Consider the following 19,032-nt stretch of genomic DNA (forward strand, 5'->3'; position numbering starts at 1 on the left):
ATGGAGTGAAACGAAATGTAAATTCAGGCTAGTTGGTTTGGTTAAGATTGCTGTTCTTTTGGGGGCGAACAAGTGCTACAGTTATCTTTAACAGGCGTCTGTCAACGGTTCTGCGGTTGCACAAGAACTACGTACCAGTAGTCCATGTGCAACGTGTGCCAGAGTCAGCAGTCAGTCAGTAATCCCCAAGAACAGAACAGACAGTACGGTACCCGCCCAGTCTTACGTTCTCATTTGGGGGTCAGGCTTGGTTAGGGCAGCCTGATCAGGGGCGTCACGAGGGGTAGGAAAGTGGGACTGAGTTACCAGGGCCCAAGGTGGAGGGGCCCTAGTAACTTTAGCTATTGAAAAATAGCAGATATACAAGCTCACAGCGCGGCACCGAGTGCCGCGCTGCGAGCTTGTAGATCTGCTATTTTTGAAAAGTCGTGAAAATGTGCGCAAATCTTTGAATATATGTATTTCTTAAGTGAACATTTGTAACTCAAATTTTGCTTCTGGGGGGTCCCGGGAACTAAATATTTTGAGATGGGGGGGTCCTTCACATGAAAAAGTTTGAGCATCACTGACATGGAAACATAGGTTTCTTGGCACACATTTTCATGATTTTTCAAAAATAGCAGATCTACAAGCTCGCAGCGCGGCACTCGGTGCCGCGCTGTGAGCTTGTATATTTGCTATTTTTCAATAGTTAACATTCATGGGGGGCCCACAGTGAATCCTTGTACCCAGGGCCCAGCATTTGGTGTGACGCCCCTGAGCCTGATGGCCATACTGGCACAAAGGACCGTCCAAGTCATTTTGTGGTGGTGTGCCCGGGGGGGCATGGGGTGGGTGGGGACTGACTGTGGCCGAAAAACATGCTCCTCATCCCTGCCAGCTCATATCAGAGAGAGGGAGGGGGGGGGGGGGGGGGTGATAGGAGAGGGGTTCACTGGGAACAGGGGTGTCGCACCAAATTCTGGGCCCTGGGTACGAGGATTCACTTGCGGGCCCCCCATGAATGTTCTTGATAGGGGGAGGGGGGTTGTTTTGTGCTTTAACGGTTGAAAAATAGCAGATATACAAGCTCACAGCGCGGCACCGAGTGCAGCGCTGCGAGCTTGTAGATCTGCTATTTTTGCAAAAAAATTGTTTGTGCACGTCTCTGAGTATTTCAAATCCTTTTTTGAAAAACCTATATGTTTCTATGTCAGTGGTGCTCAAACTTTATCACGCGAAGGACCCCCAAAATGACATGTATTTGGCCCACGGACCCCCATCTCAAAATATTTAGTTCCAGGGACCCCCCCAGAAGCAATGTTTGAGTTACAAATGTTCGCTTAAAAAAAATACACGTATTCAAAGATTTGCACACATTTTCACAAATGTGTGCATTTTCAAAGATAGCAGATCTACAAGCTCGCAGATCTGCTATTTTTACAAGCTGGTAGATAATAGCTAAAGTATAAAATAATTAAGGCCCCTCCACCTTGGGCCCTAGTATCTCAGTCCCACTTTATTCTCCCCATGTTGACAGAATGGTATATTCCCAGGTTCTGCAGGTCAGCTGCACAGGTGCAATTCATTATTGTTAATTGTGGCACGTTTACTAACATGCCAAGTTTAGCTGCACTTGAACAACCGTTCCAGGCTGCCATATCATCCAGCCCAAGAAACCGTTAAAACGGGGGGAAAATAAAATGTACTTCTTAAAATAAATGTATCATGCCTTGTTGCTAAGGTATGGCAACATGACTGGTGTCATGTTGCCATACCTTAGCTTTTTCTGAACTGACGCCACTGCCCCCCCCCCCCCCCCCCTTGTGACGCCCCTGACTGGGAAGGCCTCCAGCTTCCTTTCCCCTCGGCAGCCACCTCCAGATTGGCCAGTCAGTTCCACGCCGACTATCGACGAGCTGTGTGACCTTTCTCACCAGCTTGTTCAGTTTGTTGGCATCCCTTGTGTTGGATGTTGCCCCCCCCCCCCAACCCCCCAATTCACCCACATCCACAACACACCACGACAAAAGAGGAGGACATTTCAAGCACCTTCTCGTAGTCCCACGTGTATTCTAGCAGCTCACTGTTTTAAGTAAAATAGCCTACAGATCAATTTCAGAAAATTAGAATTATTGTGTAAAAAAAAGCATGCAGATGCCATAGCACCCCAAATCATAACTGACTTTCGGAAACGTCCCACTGGATTTCAAGCAACTCTTTCTTCAGAAGGTTGACATTTCTCCAATATAAATCCTTGTTTTGAGTGGTCTTGTGTAATATTGTTTATAAAACAAACATATTTATAAATATGGACTTTGGATATTCATGAGCTGTATGCCATAAACATTCAAAATTTTAGCAAAAAAATGTTTTGGAATAATTCACTGAATGTGCAATGTATCTAGAATATATGAACGTTTCAATAATATTTACTTTTACAAAATATTCGAATTTTCTGAGATTGATCTGTACTGTAGCTGAACCATTACATACTGTCCTGTCGCTGTCAGGCAGAAACCTCTTGTCTCCACATTTTTTCTTTTTTGTGTGTGTGTTTCCTTAAATTAACAGCCTATACTAACAGTGTCACACGGAAAGCGTCCAAAGTGGCAGTTTTTTTTTTTTTTTTTCATTTTGAATCCTGAAGAGTAACAGTTTTGGACATAACGAGGTTTCCACCAGACACGCGATATTCAGAATCCACATTGTTCTATTTTACCATGTGATAGAATAATGGGCTACGGTTTCTGAGAGGATTAGAATATAGAATTTTCAAGTGATTCCCCCAGAACATAATTCAATGAAATTCAACAATGTCACCTGCACAGACGATATTGCATATGGCGCAGACATCACTCGAATGCCATTCCACGTTTTCAGTGGGGGCGTTTTTCTGTCAACGGTAACGTGATCCCCTATGCATCGGCCGTTTGTTGTGAAATCGAATCCACTTTACTCGAACGACAGGACAGATAAACTCCCTCTTATAGCCTCCCCGCCCCGCCATGCGCGATGAGGAGCCCCTTGGCACGCGTCCACCACCACCGCACCAGCTGACGCCATCAATCAGTCAAGAAGGTGACCTGATAAAATGTTTACTTAATGGAGAACTTCGGGGAGAGAGGAGAGTCAGAGATGTTGTGAGAGGCAGTGGGGTAAAAAAGTACTAAAATGTTTTACTTAAGAAGTCAAAGTATCAATACTATGCTGTAGAAATACTCTGTTACAAGTAAATGTCCGGAATTCAAAATGTACTTGTAAAAGTATGAAAGTATCGGCATCAAAGTGTACTTAAAGTACAAAAGTAAAAGTTCGAAATGTTTGAAAATAGCAGATCTACAAGCTCACAGCGCGTCGTGATGCGACGCGTTGTGAGCTTGTAGATCGGCTATTTTCAAATAGCCCAGGTATAAAATAGGGCCAAAGTGTCTCATGTGTGTTTCATAATATTATAAGTAACTAGTAACTAAAGTTTTCAAATGAATGTAGTGGAGTAAAAGTACAATATTTGGATCCGAGATGTAGGTGGAGGAGAAGTAAAAGTATTGAAAATTCGACGTACTGAAGTAAAGTACAAATACCTCAAAATTGTACTTTTTTGGAGGAAGGATGTGAACCCCCCCGTGATGATTCACGATGACTCAGCGCTTAATGACTCGACTCCAACACAAAGGGGCTTAATGCTAGTTCGGTGCCGTCAGGAATGCACAGAAAGCGATGGGAGTTGACAGAGAGGGTGGTGGCTGCACGATGCTAGGTCTGGCGGTGTTGTCGGTGCCCATAGCAGCGGGAGGACCAGACATCCACGCTGGCTCTGTTAACACTGGAGCGCACACAATGACACTGATTGCTGTGTTCTCGTAAAGTATAGACTAGAGCATCGCAGACATTATCCTGATTCAGCTTTGATTTAACGTGGTCTGTGACGTGAGTCGAGTCCAGTGGTTCTCAACCTTTTCAGGCCGGGACCCCCAAAATAATCATATTTTAACTGGGGACCCCCCCACCCTATGAGCGCTATAAGAGTTGAGGCATTATACTTTGTATTTACACGGTTCTATTGTGGAAAATAGCAGATCTACATATAGATCGGCTATTTTCACAGTTTCTGCCTCTAATATTTGACAATTTGGCCAATGTTTAATTTGTCATTTTAGAGGTATTACAAAGTCCTTCAATTGTCACTCTATAAATGTGGCAATACACTCTATACACTTAAACCTTATGCTGGTTTGTTCACTGTTGAGTGAGAAAACAATGATGCACATTAGGTTAATCATCTGGGGACCCCACAAAATAATTTGGGGACCCCCTTGGGCGTCCTGACCCACAGGTTGAGAACCACTCGTCTATACAGTAGTTCCCAAACTCTTCTTACTCCCGAACTGAAATGTATTTGGCAGCGGAACGCCCATCTGAAAATGGTTTTGTGTCAGGCTCCCCTAGAAGAGAAATATACACATTCAATACATATTCTGAAGAAAACCTGGAGACTGACAGGCATTCATTGGGTTACAATCGAAATAAGAACATTATAATTGTGTGTAAAAAAAGAAAATCAAAAGATTTGCCACGGAGGAGAGCAAGTCTTAGCCATGGACACATTTGTCCGTGTGCTGACAGCGTGATGACCCCTGTCTTCTCGATGTCTAGCCTCGGAGGAGTCATGGCATAAAAAACTCAAAACTAGAAACAAGACTAGGCTAGCCTAAATAAGACAGACAGGAATACAAGTGGGATTATGTGTTGAACCGCTGCATCCCATGGTCTGGAGGGACGACTGCTCTGTGAGTGGCTAGATTCTGTCAGACACACGCCAATGAATGCATGTTTCAACAAGGGAACAATGGACAACTCTGTTTTGAGGAGAGGTTGTTTGTGAGGCGCTGAGGTCCGTCTACCTGCATGCATATGTCGTCTTTGTCGGAACCGTTTGTTTTGTATTTATCATTTTTTTAAATGATTTAAACTAGTGAAAACAGCTGATCTACAAGCACACAACGCCTCGCACTGCGAGGCGTTGTGTGCTTGTAGATCTGCTGTTTTCACTACTTTTGTGCGATGGCCATAATGATGAAGCAGTGCTTTACTTTGCGAAAAAAATTACAAATGTGAAACTTGGAGACTAGGTTTCTGCCGGACAGTGACGATATGTGACATTGTGACAATAAAGGACTCGAACTTGAGGTGATTCTCGTCTTCTCGTTGTTAAATGGAACGCATGCAGAACAGAATCAAAAAAGAAAAACGGAACGCAAAAAGAACAAAGCTTTGCTAAAGGAACGTGTTTAGCAACCGCGGTTCTTGAGGGAATGACGGGAATAACTGATGCGAGTTAGATTGACAGTCGACTCTACTGTTGCCGTGATGGCACATCAAGTCCTTCAGTTGACTGGAAGAAGGTTGTGTGTCCGGCCCTGTTTTTGGGCAGGACACGCACACGCACGCACACACGCACGCACGCACGCACGCACGCACACACTCACACACACATACACACACACAATCCTCCAATCCTGCACAGTCTTGAAGACGAAGCTCTCCATCTGCTCTCACCTTTTCTTCACCATCTTATTGGGTTTCATCCAGTGTTGATTTTGACAGCAAATTTTGATGCAGTTTTAGTCATAGTCTTTTGAATAAAATGTCTTTTCGTTTTAGTCACAATTTAGTCACCTGAAAGGTTTTAGTTTTAGTCTAATTTTAGTCGACTAAATATCTTAGGATTTTGGCAGGCCAGACTGATTTTACACTTGGTTGCGTGCTGAAAATAGCCGATCTACAAGCTCGTTGTGAGCTTGTAGATCTGCTATTTTCAGCGTGTGACACCTGGGAGCAACCGAACATAAAATTACTCCCTTCTCCACTAGTCCCTCCCTAACGTTTTAGTCTAGTTTTTATTTTGTTGACGAAATTGTCAATATATTTAGTCCTAGTTTTAGTCACCATAGCTTAGTTTTTATTTAGTTTTTATTTAGTCTTCGTGGGTGAAAAAAACGTAGTCGACAAACTCGACAATCATTTCTCGTCATAGTTCTAGTCGACGAAATCAACACTGGTTTCACCTCTCGATCACGTTCAGATGTGTCCGTTGATGTGTTTGATTTGTTTTCAGATGTGTGCTCTCATGTATTTAATATTTATCATAATGTATGCTCAAAGCTTTGCATGTTTTTATTTCCTGTGTTTGCATGTCGACGTCGTACGGTTGCGTTCTGCTGTTGCATGCCAAATCATTTTGCTTTCCTGTTTTGTTCCTTTGTTTTCCCTTCTTCTTCTTTTCTGTTTTGTTCTTTCTTTCTTTCTTCCTCTTCTCCTCCGGTCTTCCTGCATGCTGAAGCCGAAGGCCCCAGGTCCAGTGCATTGTGGGTAAACTGCATGATGACTGGTTAACCTAGAGGTACTGTAAACACCACATACTGTATGAGAGTGCACTGTGTGTGTGTGTGTGTGTGTGTGTGTGTGTGTGTGTGTGTGTGTGTGTGTGTGTGTGTGTGTGTGTGTGTGTGTGTGTGTGTGTGTGTGTGTGTATGTGTGTGTGTGTGTGTGGGTGCGCGCGCGCGTGTGCGTGTGCAAACACCACATATCGTCGTTGTCGGGTGAAAACCTTGGATGTCCAAAACCGTTCGTTTTGTATTTTTCATTTTAAAAATGATTTAAAATAGTGACAACAGACGATCTACAAGCACACAACGCCTCGCCTCGCCTCCTTGTATGATGAAGCAGTGCTTTACTTTGCGAAAGAACGTACACACTTGAAACTTGGAGATATACGAGGTTTCCGCCCGACATCGACGATATATGAGAGTGTATGTGTGTGTGTGCGCGTGCGTGCGTGCGTAAACACCGCATATATGAGAGTGTCTGTGTGCGTGCGCGTGCATGCGCATGCATGCTTGCGTGCATGTGCGTGCAATTTTTTCACCATACTAGCTAATTACATTTAAATATCATTAACACATCCTCTGAATAATTACACACACACACACACACACACACACACACACACACACACACACACACATACTGTACATTTCATCAATAACCAATAATGTCGATTAATCTGTTATCGTTGCTGTTAGGCAGCGGCCGTCGTCTCCATATTTTAACTTTTTTTGTTAGTTTTTTCGTAAATCGATCACTCAAAAGTATCAAAAGCTTTTGAGCTTGTAGATCTGCTCCTATGAATTTGATTCCTGGAAAGTAACAGTTTTGGACACCTTAAGTGAAAAAATAAATATATATATATGTGTGTGTGTGTGTGTGTGTGTGCGTGCGTGCGTGCGTGCGTGCGTGTGCGTGCGTGCGTGCGTGTGCGTGCGTGCGTGTATTCGTTTGTGAAATAAAATAATAATCAAATACCAATTTCATTCACCAAAAAATAAACACGACTCAAAAAGCACGGAAATATGGAGATACAAGCTTCCTGCCCGATGGCAACATCATTCTAGGTCACTTGTTGTTGTTGCTGCCTGCCTGCTAGCCTGGGAGTGCACAAAATGCATTCCAGTAATAGCTCCGTGAATAATGCATTGTGGGACGTGTAGTGAGCACGGCCTGCGTGCCTGGCTTGGCTGGCTGCTGTGGCGGAACTACAACCATTCATAAAAGACACATTAGCATGTCAATCTCTCTCCTCTCTCCTTCACCTTCCTCTGTCATGATCTACCTCTCCTCTTTCTTTGCTCATTGTTTTTAGCCCTAATAGTGGCGGGGTTCTTGCCTGTCCGTCCCTCCGTCCGACCAGCTGTTCGGCTGTCTGTCTTTCGCCAAAATTAGGGTGACCATACGTCCTCTTTTGCCCGGACATGTCCTCTTTTAGGGGGCTGTCCGGGCTGTCCGGGGGGTTTTATAAATTCCTTCAAATGTCCGGGGTTTCGCGCATATCACAGTTAAAGCACGGGCATTTACAATGCACGTTCAATGGTTCGTTTGGAAACACACTGTGAGAGGCGGATTTCCACCCAAAACCCCGGAACCTGTATTATTCATACTACTCTCTGGCCTGCGCTGCGATCGCTCCCTCAGCCTGTTCAGATCAGAGGCAGAGCAGAGCTCGGCAGCACCTCAAGCTGCTCCTGTTTCACTGTTGAAATGCGCGAAAAGTGCCAGTGACCTGTGACCAACAATGAGAAGCAGAGCGTTCTGTCAGCAAAGCTGGTAGCCTACTTCTGTGTCCATTTACAAATAAAGGTTCTGCTTCAAGCCCATATCAACACTGCAAAGTAGCCTACAAGACAATCTGTGCGAGGTGAGAGCTCTTCTGCTAACTAAATTGACAGAATCTTTTGTACAGTTTGAATAATGGGCTACCTCTCTTTTATTTAGTTACAAAACTGAACGTTCATACAGGAGTCAAAAGGCATACTTTCAGTGGATCTCTCTAGCCTATAGATCTGTAAAGGGTCCAATTGGAACCCCCTCAAAAATAAATACATAACTAATAATAGGCTTTTAGTGGTATAGGGCATAATTGAGCTGTAAATTTAGGAGTACGTAATAGAAATTATATTTTTTTGGGGGGGAGGAAAAAAAAAAATATATATATATATATATATATATATATATATATATATATATATATATATATGCCGGGTAGAGTGTCCTCTTTTTGGGTTTTCAGAATATGGTCACCCTAGCCAAAATTAACACGTATTAGGCCGCGGAAATATCTGAAAATATTTTGTGCCCATACATGTGTGTTGTTAAAAGTGTTCTAAAAGTCACACCCAGTGTCCAGCAAAGCTTGGCCAATGTGACCCTGGCCATACGTACAAACAGACACCAATTGACCAATGACGGTCCCGACAGACATGGGACAAACGGACAAAGCCAGATGTAGGAGCGGTGAACTAAGTGGCGCCGTTGAGCATCCTTGAGAAGAATGGACAGCACAAGAATTCATATAGCCTATAGCTTAATGAAATGAACTACTCTAAGGCACTGCTCACTTCACACCGGGTGTGTTTTTTTAATGGCAGAACTACAAGCTCACAACCTCACTGAAATGTCATTTTGAAGCGACCTCAGTTACCTATAGCAGTGGTTCTCAATCTGTTCAGGCCGTTTCCCAAAATAATCACATTTTAACTGGGGACCCCCCACCCTACGAGCACTAAGAGTTGAGGCATACGATTCTGTATAACAAGGTTCTATTGTTAAAATAGCAGATCTACATGCTCACAACTTGTGAAAATAGCAGATCTACATGCTCACAACTTGTGAGCATGTAGATCGTCTATTTTCACAATTTCTGCCTCTAATATTTCACAATTTGGCCAATATTTAATGTGTCATTAGGGGTATTAAAATGTCCTTAAATTGTCTCTTTAAATTGTCTCTGTAGAAATGTGCAGGTACCCTCTACGCTATCTATGCACTTGGGTTTTTGTCGCATTCCTAAGACAATAATTTGATTACGATAAATTTACCCCCATTGATTTCCGGGATGGGGACCCGAATGCATTTGGGTCCCCATCCGGAATCAGTGGGGGTAAATGTACTATAATCCCATTTTTGTCTTATAGGAATGCGACAAAAACAGCATTATTGAACTCAAGTCTCTGCCCCCTGGGGGGGTCCCGACCCACAGGTTGAGAACCACTGACCTATGACATGTTACCACAACTGGGCTCTGGACCACTGCTATCAGATCGTATTGCTCAGATGTCATCTCTAGATATTTTGAAATGGGGGTCCGTGGCCAAATAAATATCATTTTGGGGGTCCTTGACATGAAAAGGTTAGAGAACCACTAACATAGTAGTCTCTCAAGAACCGACTAACTGAGCTCCAGTTGAAGTGAAAAGGACCTTTTCTTTGACGATGGCTGGCCAGATTGCTGACATAGAAACATAGGTTTTCTCCAAAAATCTTAGAAGGATTCAAAAGACACTTATAGAATCGGGTCAAAAATCTTATTTTCACGAGTTTTCAAAAATAGCAGATCTACAAGCTCGCAGCGCGGCACTCGGTGCCGCGCTGTGAGCTTGTATATCTGCTATTTTTCAATAGTTAAGTCATAAAATAATGACACACAAAATGTGTTCCCGTACACGGACGCTGTGTCAAAATATGCCGAGGAATCGAGCTGTTTGACATGATTCTCGCGTAGACACACCCCTGCACAACAAACCACAGGACTGGGTAAATAGAGATCAGTCAGACCATTGTTGAATATTTATGTCTACAGTATGTACTGTCGCATCCTCAGCTGTTTATAGTCAGTGGTTTAAAGTCACTTTTACTTAAGTACTGTACGTAAGTACAATTTTGAGGTATTTGTACTTTACTTGAGTATTTCCAATTTCCTATACTTTTACTTCTCCACTACATCTCGGTTCCAAATATTGTACTTTTTACTCTACTACATTTATTTGAAAACTTTAGTTACTAGTTACTTTGCAGATATAAATTATAATATTATAAAACATACATTAACCCTTTAAGTGCCTATCCCGAACATGTTCGGGATATTCGGGATCAAAAACAAATTTTTATTTGCTATTTTACTTACCCCGAGCTGCTTGGAGCAACGTGGGTGGTCTCGGCTCGCCCAGCGCTCACCAACGAGAGACGCTAGATGCTCCGACGATTTATTCCATTGAAAATGGTTTAAAATAAAGTTTAGACCCCCCCCAATGTTCACCCAATGTTCATTGTAGGCGGCGCGACGTATTCCAGGGTGCCTATCCCGAACATGTCCGGGATATTTCATAAAATGAATTATTTTATCGGAGGCCTCAATGAAGCCCCGGTCTAGACGTCCATCCACGGGCCGTATTCGCGCTAACGGCCAAATCGCGCCGCCCACTCCAATAATAAATCACATCTTTAGACAGGATTTTCTCCGGATTGTGTCCCCAGACCCAAAGAGAAGGTTTTTTGCGGCTGAAATAGCTTTAGATCGGGCTTCTAAAGGGGTTAGCATTTTGGCTACGTGTCAGCTAGCTTCCTCCTCTCGACACCCAAAGCATTGACTGGAGTGAAAACAAAAGGCAGTTGGGGGAGGGTCGACGAAAGCTATAAAGAAGGTCTATGGAGATTTTTCTGGCACTCTAGCACCCCTTGTGGCCGGATGGCACTGTATGAGTTAACCACTTTAGCCCTATTTTATATTGTGGCTATTTGAAAATAGCCGCTCTACAAGAGCTTGTAGATCTGCTATTTTCAAACATTTTGTACTTTACTTTTGGTACTTTAAGTACATTTTGATGCCAATACTTTCATACTTTTACTCAAGTACATTTTGAATTCTGGACTTTTACCTAACAGAGTATTTCTGCATTGCAGTATTGATACTATTACTTAAGTAAAACAATGTGAGTACTTTTTCCACCACTGTTTATAATGGGGGTGACATTTCTGACAAAGAACACTGGAATTACAGTGTACAACAAACTATAACATTCTGTAGGACTGAAGCCGCTGCTACGGTAACAACTGCTTCAGCAGCTTTGATCACTGTCGCTCAGAGATGTATCGCATTTCACTATCTCTTCCAGTTTAATTAATTGGGACACTTTCACTGTCAGAATGCTGACACACGCACGCACGCACGCACACACACACACACACACACACACACACACACACACACACACACACACACACACACACACACACACACACACACACACACACTGTGTTATGTTTACATTATTAGTACACGGTCAGATCAAACGATTTGCTGGCTCGAAATCTTTCTTTTGATGTCTCCGACACCGCAATGCTTTTGGATCCCATCTCCCGGACAGCTTAGTTAACACCCCATGGCCCAAGGAGATGCTGGCTGCAGTCCAATAACTAGAACTGCTCTCTGTCGAGGTGACAACTTGCGCCTTGTGCACAAGCAGGCCATGTATGGCCTACTGGCGAGCCATGAGGTGCATGCGCTCACCCCTGGCATCTGCCTACCGCCTAGAGCAACCACACTAACTAAAACAGATTTCAATTCTTACGTCACCCGCTCTCAGTGGAAAAAGTACTCACATGTTCAACTTAAGTAAAAGTATCAATACTGCATTGTAGAAGACCAGAATTAAAAATGTACTTGAGTAAAAGTACTAGTATTGGCATTGGCGTAAAAATGTACTTAAAGTAGTAAGTACAAAATGTTTGAAAATAGCAGATCTACAAGCTCGGCTATTTTCAAATTAGTCTCTCGATTACAGACTTCTGCATTAAGTGAAAAGGACCGACCTTTTCTTTGACGATGGCTAGCCATATTGTTTTCAAATAGCCACGGTATGAAATAAAGTGGTTTATGAATGTTTTAACATATTATAATTTATATCAGCAAAGTAACTAGTAACTATAGTTTTCAAATAAATGTAGTGGAGTTAAAGTACATATGATGTCGATACTATCGGGTATCGGTTCACGTAAAAACGAACGATACCTCGTTTCGATACTCTGGAACGCACTCCTGGTCGCATCTGTAACAGTTGGGCTACTGAGAGTTTAATGACTGCTTTAGTAGGCTACACTCGTTACTGTGGAAAATTGCCGACAATAGCCTATAATGTTTATTATTATGATGATTATCCAACGTCTATACTCTCCGCTCCGCCACACTGTGTGATCATCATCATCACCTCTGCTCTACCGCAGCAGCCAGCGAGTCACCACTCTTTCCGCGTTGAAGTTAAACTTAAATAAAAAGTATCGAAAAGGGTATCGTATCGATTTCCAGGTATCGAAAAAGGTATCGTATCGATTCAAAGGTGAACGATACCCATCCCTATGCAGCAGATCTGAACAATGTCCTTGCTGTTGTCATTGTGGTTGTTTTGATGTGTTTGTTGTTGTTGTTGTTGTTGTTGTTGTGCTGAGCTCAGCAACGCCGGAAAACACACTCCTGCTAATCAATACACGCACACACACACACACACACGCAACGCACGCACTGTATGACACTCAAAGGGGCAACTGGACACTGTTAATACTGTACACCAGTTGACACGCACGCGCACACACACACACACACACACACACACACACACACGTACGCACGCACGCACGCACGCGCACATGCACACATACTATACGCAGAGCAATCCACAGAGTCTCACGCGTGTGAGTGTTGTGTGTGTTCACGTCTGCAGTCTGTGTGTGTGTTCACGTCTGCAGTGTGTGTGTGTGTGTGTGTGTGTGTGTGTGTGTGTGTGTGTGTGTGTGTGTGTGTGTGTGTGTGTGTCTGTGTGTGTGTGTGTGTGTGTGTGTGTGTGTGTGTGTGTGTGTGTGTGTGTGTGTGTGTGTGTGTGTGTTGACAACAGCTGGATCCATCCACAATCACCTCATTCATTAACAGGGCTCGTTAGCACTAATTGGTTAATGGAGTCATTCCACCAATCAAATCTCTCAGCCAGTCAGTCAGGAATGTAGGAGTTGAGGCACGGATGATGAAAACAGCAGAACTATATGCTCACAACGCGCTGTGAGGCGTTCATTGACCACCACTGAATTAGGCGGCCACGTATCAAATCCATGTCAATATATAACCGCGTGTGGCCACCATGTATCTCTATACCAGGGCAGGAAGTTCACCAAGGTCATGAAGGCCATGGCCGCTGTTGCCCCTCAGTTTGGCCTTTTGCCCCTCAAACCAATGGCATGACCTGAGGCCACAGTGACCTTAATTAAAAACTCATTCTGTGCCAAATGCCCGAATGGCTCCAAGGTAGCTGTGCCCTGATTTTGTATGTTTTTCTTTGCTATGCAATGAAAAAAAATGTTTTTTTTTTTTTTATAATTCTTTTGATTCAGTGGCAAAAAGAATTTTGTCAATCAGACAAATGGTTCCAGAGATAGAGCTGTTTGAATGAAAAAAAGTGTCCATCCACTAGAATGGACACACATTTTCTCAATCAGCTAAACGAGGGAGCCAACACACAAACAGAGAAAACCATCTCTCTGATCTCAGGTCATTTTGACATATTTAAAAAAAAAAAAAAAAAATGAAAAAAAAAAATGTTCTATACAAAAACACAAAAGACGTCAAAGACGTCATTGGCACAGAACGCTTTAGGAAAAAAACGTCAAGAGACGTCATTGGCACAGAATGAGTTAATGCCCCAGCCGACTGTACCACTTTCTCCTCTTTCTTTCTTGTCAATATGTAGACAGTAGACACCGGCGTCTCTTTCTTGTCATGTACTGTAGACACCAGTGTCTTTTGTTGAGATTCTGAAATCTTTAAACCAATCCCTTAAATTCAACACATTCTTTCAATGGACTAAAATCTATTTTTTTTTATTTTTTTGGCCTTCCTGCCCTGGCATAAGGGCTTTGTGCCCCTCAAAAAATTAGAAAAAACTAAAGCCAAGTGGCCTTGCCCCTAAAATGACTAAATTCCAGGCCTGATCTCTACTGAAGGATAACTGCCAGTCATGTGTTTGGTTGTTCAAGGACATCACCTCCAAACCCATGTGTGTCCCCTCAGCACATGAACATGCAGCTCAGTTCAGAATGACCTGCATCACATTAACCCATTTAGGGCCTAGAATTATTGAATGCTTTAAGCAGTGAAAAATAGCAGATATACAAGCTCACAGCGAACTAAAAAAACTAAATATTTTGAGATGGGGGGGTCCCTGGCCAAATAAATATCATTTTGGGGGTCCTTCACATGAAAAGGTTTGAGAACCACCGCCATATAGTCTCTCACTACATAACTGAGCTGCAGTTAAGTGAAAAGGACCTTTTCTTTGACGATGGCTGGCCAGATTGCTGTCATAGAAACTTAGGTTTTTTCAAAAAGTCTTAGAAGGATTCAGAAGACACTTATAGAATCGTGTGAAAATTCAAATTTTCACGATTTTTCAAAAATAGCAGATCTACAAGCTCGCAGCGCGGCACTCGGTGCCGCGCTGTGAGCTTGTATATCTGCTATTTTTCAATAGTTAAAGCATAAAATAATGATACACAATATGTGCACCCGTTCTGAATGGATTAAGCTGTGGCTGTCTGTGGGTCTCCAGTGGACCGTCTAATGAAGATTATAGACGCTTTGATCGTCTTAGGAAAAGGAAAAAAAGAAAAACCATGTCGTGTTATAGGGTCCTCTCTCTCTCGTCTCTGTGGATCCTATTACACAACTTCATCGCAAGCTAAACAAACGACTGCTTGGGTCCATTTAGGAAGTCTGCGCACGTGCACGCACGCACGCACGCACACACATGCAAGCGCGTGCGCGCACACTCCCACACGCACACAGACACCCTTATTAGGGGTATCGGTGACATTTCAACTCGATCTCCTCCTGCCTCGAGGGAGAAAGTCAACTGTAATGAACAACGTGGAAAACGAAAGGTCCTGCACACTGTCTTCACTTTAAATATATATAGTATGTATAAATAAAAGGACAACGTTTCAGTCCAACTGACCTTCAACAGGTACAGTATATCTCAAGCAACCTGTTGAATGGGAGGCTCTCTCCATTCCGACATGTCGCCACTCCGAAATTGACTTCTTATTGTCGGAGTGGCGACACTTCCATAGGGGTTACGTTTAGGGTAAGGGTTAGAGATAGGGTTAGTGTCGGAATGGAGACATGTCGGAAAGGAGACATGTCGGAGTGGCGGGGTGTAACCCTGTTGAATCATTGAAACATTACTTTGATACAACTAATATTAATACATAGCGCTTTTCTATGTACCCAAAGTCCTTGTATAAAATATAACCGACACAAACTTCTTTATGAAGAACAAAGTAGTGAACAAAAGCATTAAAATTAAAAGGCAAAGGAGGTATTAGAATTGGGTGGGGAATGCAATATTTTATATAGCCTATATATGGCAAGGGGGCAGCTTGTAATTCTTCTAGCTTGCCAAAAGAAATGACCCCACCGTTTTCCTGTAAATATAATTTTACTGCTCCTAGCATTAATGATTTCTGGTATAGTATTGTATGACTTTATAAATGTCTTGGTGAATTGAACACACGTGGCCTGAAGGGAAACATGGAAATGTGTTCCTTTTAGTATTATTATATAACTGTACTTTCTGCTAAAGTATTCAATCAATCAATCATGGAAAAAAATAACCTGAAAGAAAGAATAGTTCCGAGAACTTGTGGTTCTGGGAAAAGCTTTGGGTTGTGGAAGGCTCATGGGTCAACCTGTAGTTATAAGTGAGACAGACAGACAGACAGAGAGACAGAAAGACAGACAGACAGACGTGTTCGGGGAGGGGAAACCGTGCGGGGAGGGTGATATTTGTCACTAGGGATGGGACGATACGCGATATTATCGTTTACGATAATCGTATCGTGGAGATTTAATTCATCGTGATATCGTCCTCCGTCATGCACTGGGATCAATTCACCTTTTATTTGCCGAGCTGCATACCCTGTACCACTTAAACCCTCTATAATTGGTAAAAGGTACTTATAATAATACGTACTTGATACAGTAATTGTTTCACTCTCTATCAAATGTCTTTGCCAAAAGATAGCCGATCTACAAGCTCACAACGCGTCACGTTGTGACGCGTTGTGAGCTTGTAGATCGGCTATCTTTTGGCAAATGTTCCCTCCCAGGATAATGGATTTTGATTATCGCGATAATATCGTAAATCGTGATTTCTTTTGCCACAATAATCGTGACATGGCATTTTCATATCGTCCCATCCCTATTTGTCACTGAGTCACTGTGCACGTAATCCTACAGGCGGAGATGAAACTGAGATGGGTAGAGAGAGAGAGAGACAGAGAGAGAGAGAGAGAGGGAGAGAGAGAGAGAGAGAGAGAGAGAGAGAGACAGAGCTCAGAGTTACAGCCAGGGTAGAGTTAACTAAAGGTTAGGTGATGGAGGTGAAGAGAGAGGGGTAGAAAACGCTGTGTTTCTGCTGGCTGAATGGCACTGCAGCTGTTATAAATCAGACAGCACTGCAACGCACACACACACACACACACACACCCACGCGTGCGCGCACGTACGCAGCCGTGCGCGCACCTCACGGTACATGAATCTATACACACTGTGTACTGTTCAATTCCACAGTCAATACACACACACACACACACACACACAGTGGTGTAAAGTAACTAAGTACATTTACTAAAGTACTTTACTTAACTACACTTTTGAGGTATTTGTACTTTTACTTGAGGATTTCCAATTTCCAATACTTTTACTTCTACTCCATTACATCTCGGATCCAAATATTGTACTTTTACTCCTCTACAATTATTTGAACTTTACAGATATCAATTATAATATGATAAAACATACATGAATCACTTGTAGCCTTATTTTATACGTAGGACATTTGAAAATAGCAGATCTACAAGCTCGCAACGCGTCGCATCGCGAGCTTGTAGATCGGGTATTTTCAAACGTTTTAGTACTTTTACTTTTGGTACTTCAACTATATTTTGATGCTAATACTTTTGTACTTTTACTCAAGTAACATTCGAACCCAGGCCTTTTTACTTGTAACAGAGTACTTCTACGTTGCAGCATTGATACTTTTACTTAAGTAAAACGTTTTAGTACTTTTTCCACCTCTGCACACACAACACCAACACGCACACACACGTGCGCGCACAAACGCACACACACCTGCAGCATTCCAGCTCATAAAGCGCTGACCAGCCTTGTTCAGAATGGTCACCAGATAATAACAATATGTCTTCTCCTCTCTCTCTCTCTCTCTCTCTCTCTCTCTCTCTCTCTCTCTCTCTCTCTCTCTCTCTCCTCTTCTTCTCCACACAGAGACCAAACAGGAGTTGGAGGACCTCACAGCTGACATCAAGAAGACAGCCAATAAAGTTCGCTCAAAATTAAAAGGTAGGCCAACAGCAGTAACACACGCACGCACGCACGCACGCACGCACGCACGCACGCACGCACGCACGCACGCACGCACGCGCACACACACACACACACACACACACACACACACACACACACACACACACACACACACACACACACACACACACACACACACACACACAGATATGGGCCATGTCTTGGCCATCTGGCCAGTGATGTATATTGACATCAGGGATCTTCATATATGGGTATAAAAGGGATTCTGTGAAATACCCATATATGGACTTTTTACATACTGTAGGTGATGTCACCTGTGATATCACCTGTGATGTCACAGTGACAGTGACGCTGTGACATTTCTCATGGTAAATTGCGACCTTAGGTCACAACAAATGTGTCGTTTAGATTTAATATCATTAAAATATATATTTAATGTTATTTAATAAAGTGGCACTATTTAACCTTTTTTATGAATAAAATGTACATTTTGTCTAATCTGTATGGTAGAGTATGTCAATGCAATATAACTTATACAAATAGGATGGTTGTATTTTGTCTCCCTGCTCCTCCATTGGGACATTTAGATCATGTCAAAGGTCAGGTCTCACCTATAGACACAGGATCTGACACAAATTCTTTACCTGATAGAATCAATGTATCCCCGAGCAAGCAGGCTCTATTAGCTCAATGGTAAAACATTTCAGCACTTGCGCAGGAGACCAGGTGCAAATCCGGGGTAACAGAGGAACGCTACGTAGTGCTGCTTTAAGTCAGTCAGCTCAAGATTCACAATTTAAAAACGGTGCTGTTTTTTATGTATGGGGACACACATAGATCAGGTGAGCCTGACATTTGGCAAGGCTAATATTTAGGGGGGTGTTTCATGAAATTGTGTCTCTTTATACTTAATAATCGGGAGATTTGGTATCGATGTCCTGAAACTGACATCATCGTATTATGCATGGCATATCCAAGCCATTCACCAACAAGTTGGTACAAAGCGCTGAAGTCAGGTCAGGATTAGAATGCTGAATTTTACGTTACATTATCATCTCTGTCAGATGGAAACCTCCAAAAATCTTCAGGATTCCAAGTTTGTAAAAAATTGCAAGAATAGCAGATCGACTAAAACTGACAGAGAGAAAACGGGACATAAATAAGCAGACATACTCTTTTCCCCCTGTCAGATGACATAATACATACCTTCATGTTCAATCTGCTTCCGGTTTCATACACATCCATCACTGTGGAACCGGCCACAGCCACGTAAC

General features: G+C 42.8%; 1 protein-coding gene across 1 annotated transcript in view; it reads left to right on the plus strand.

Moving 5' to 3' along the window:
- stx1b (syntaxin 1B) overlaps positions 1-19,032 on the plus strand; it is a gene marked incomplete at both ends in the record, with an annotated part of 127,933 nt that overhangs the window by 81,073 nt on the left and 27,828 nt on the right. Inside the window, one exon of the mRNA XM_080724324.1 lies at positions 17,699-17,773. Coding sequence (XP_080580450.1) covers positions 17,699-17,773 — 75 coding nt within the window. The remainder of the gene's footprint in view (positions 1-17,698; positions 17,774-19,032) is intronic.

This window comes from Nannobrachium achirus (assembly GCF_963921795.1).
Source record: "Nannobrachium achirus genome assembly, chromosome: 4".
In the NCBI taxonomy this organism is placed as follows: domain Eukaryota; kingdom Metazoa; phylum Chordata; class Actinopteri; order Myctophiformes; family Myctophidae; genus Nannobrachium; species Nannobrachium achirus.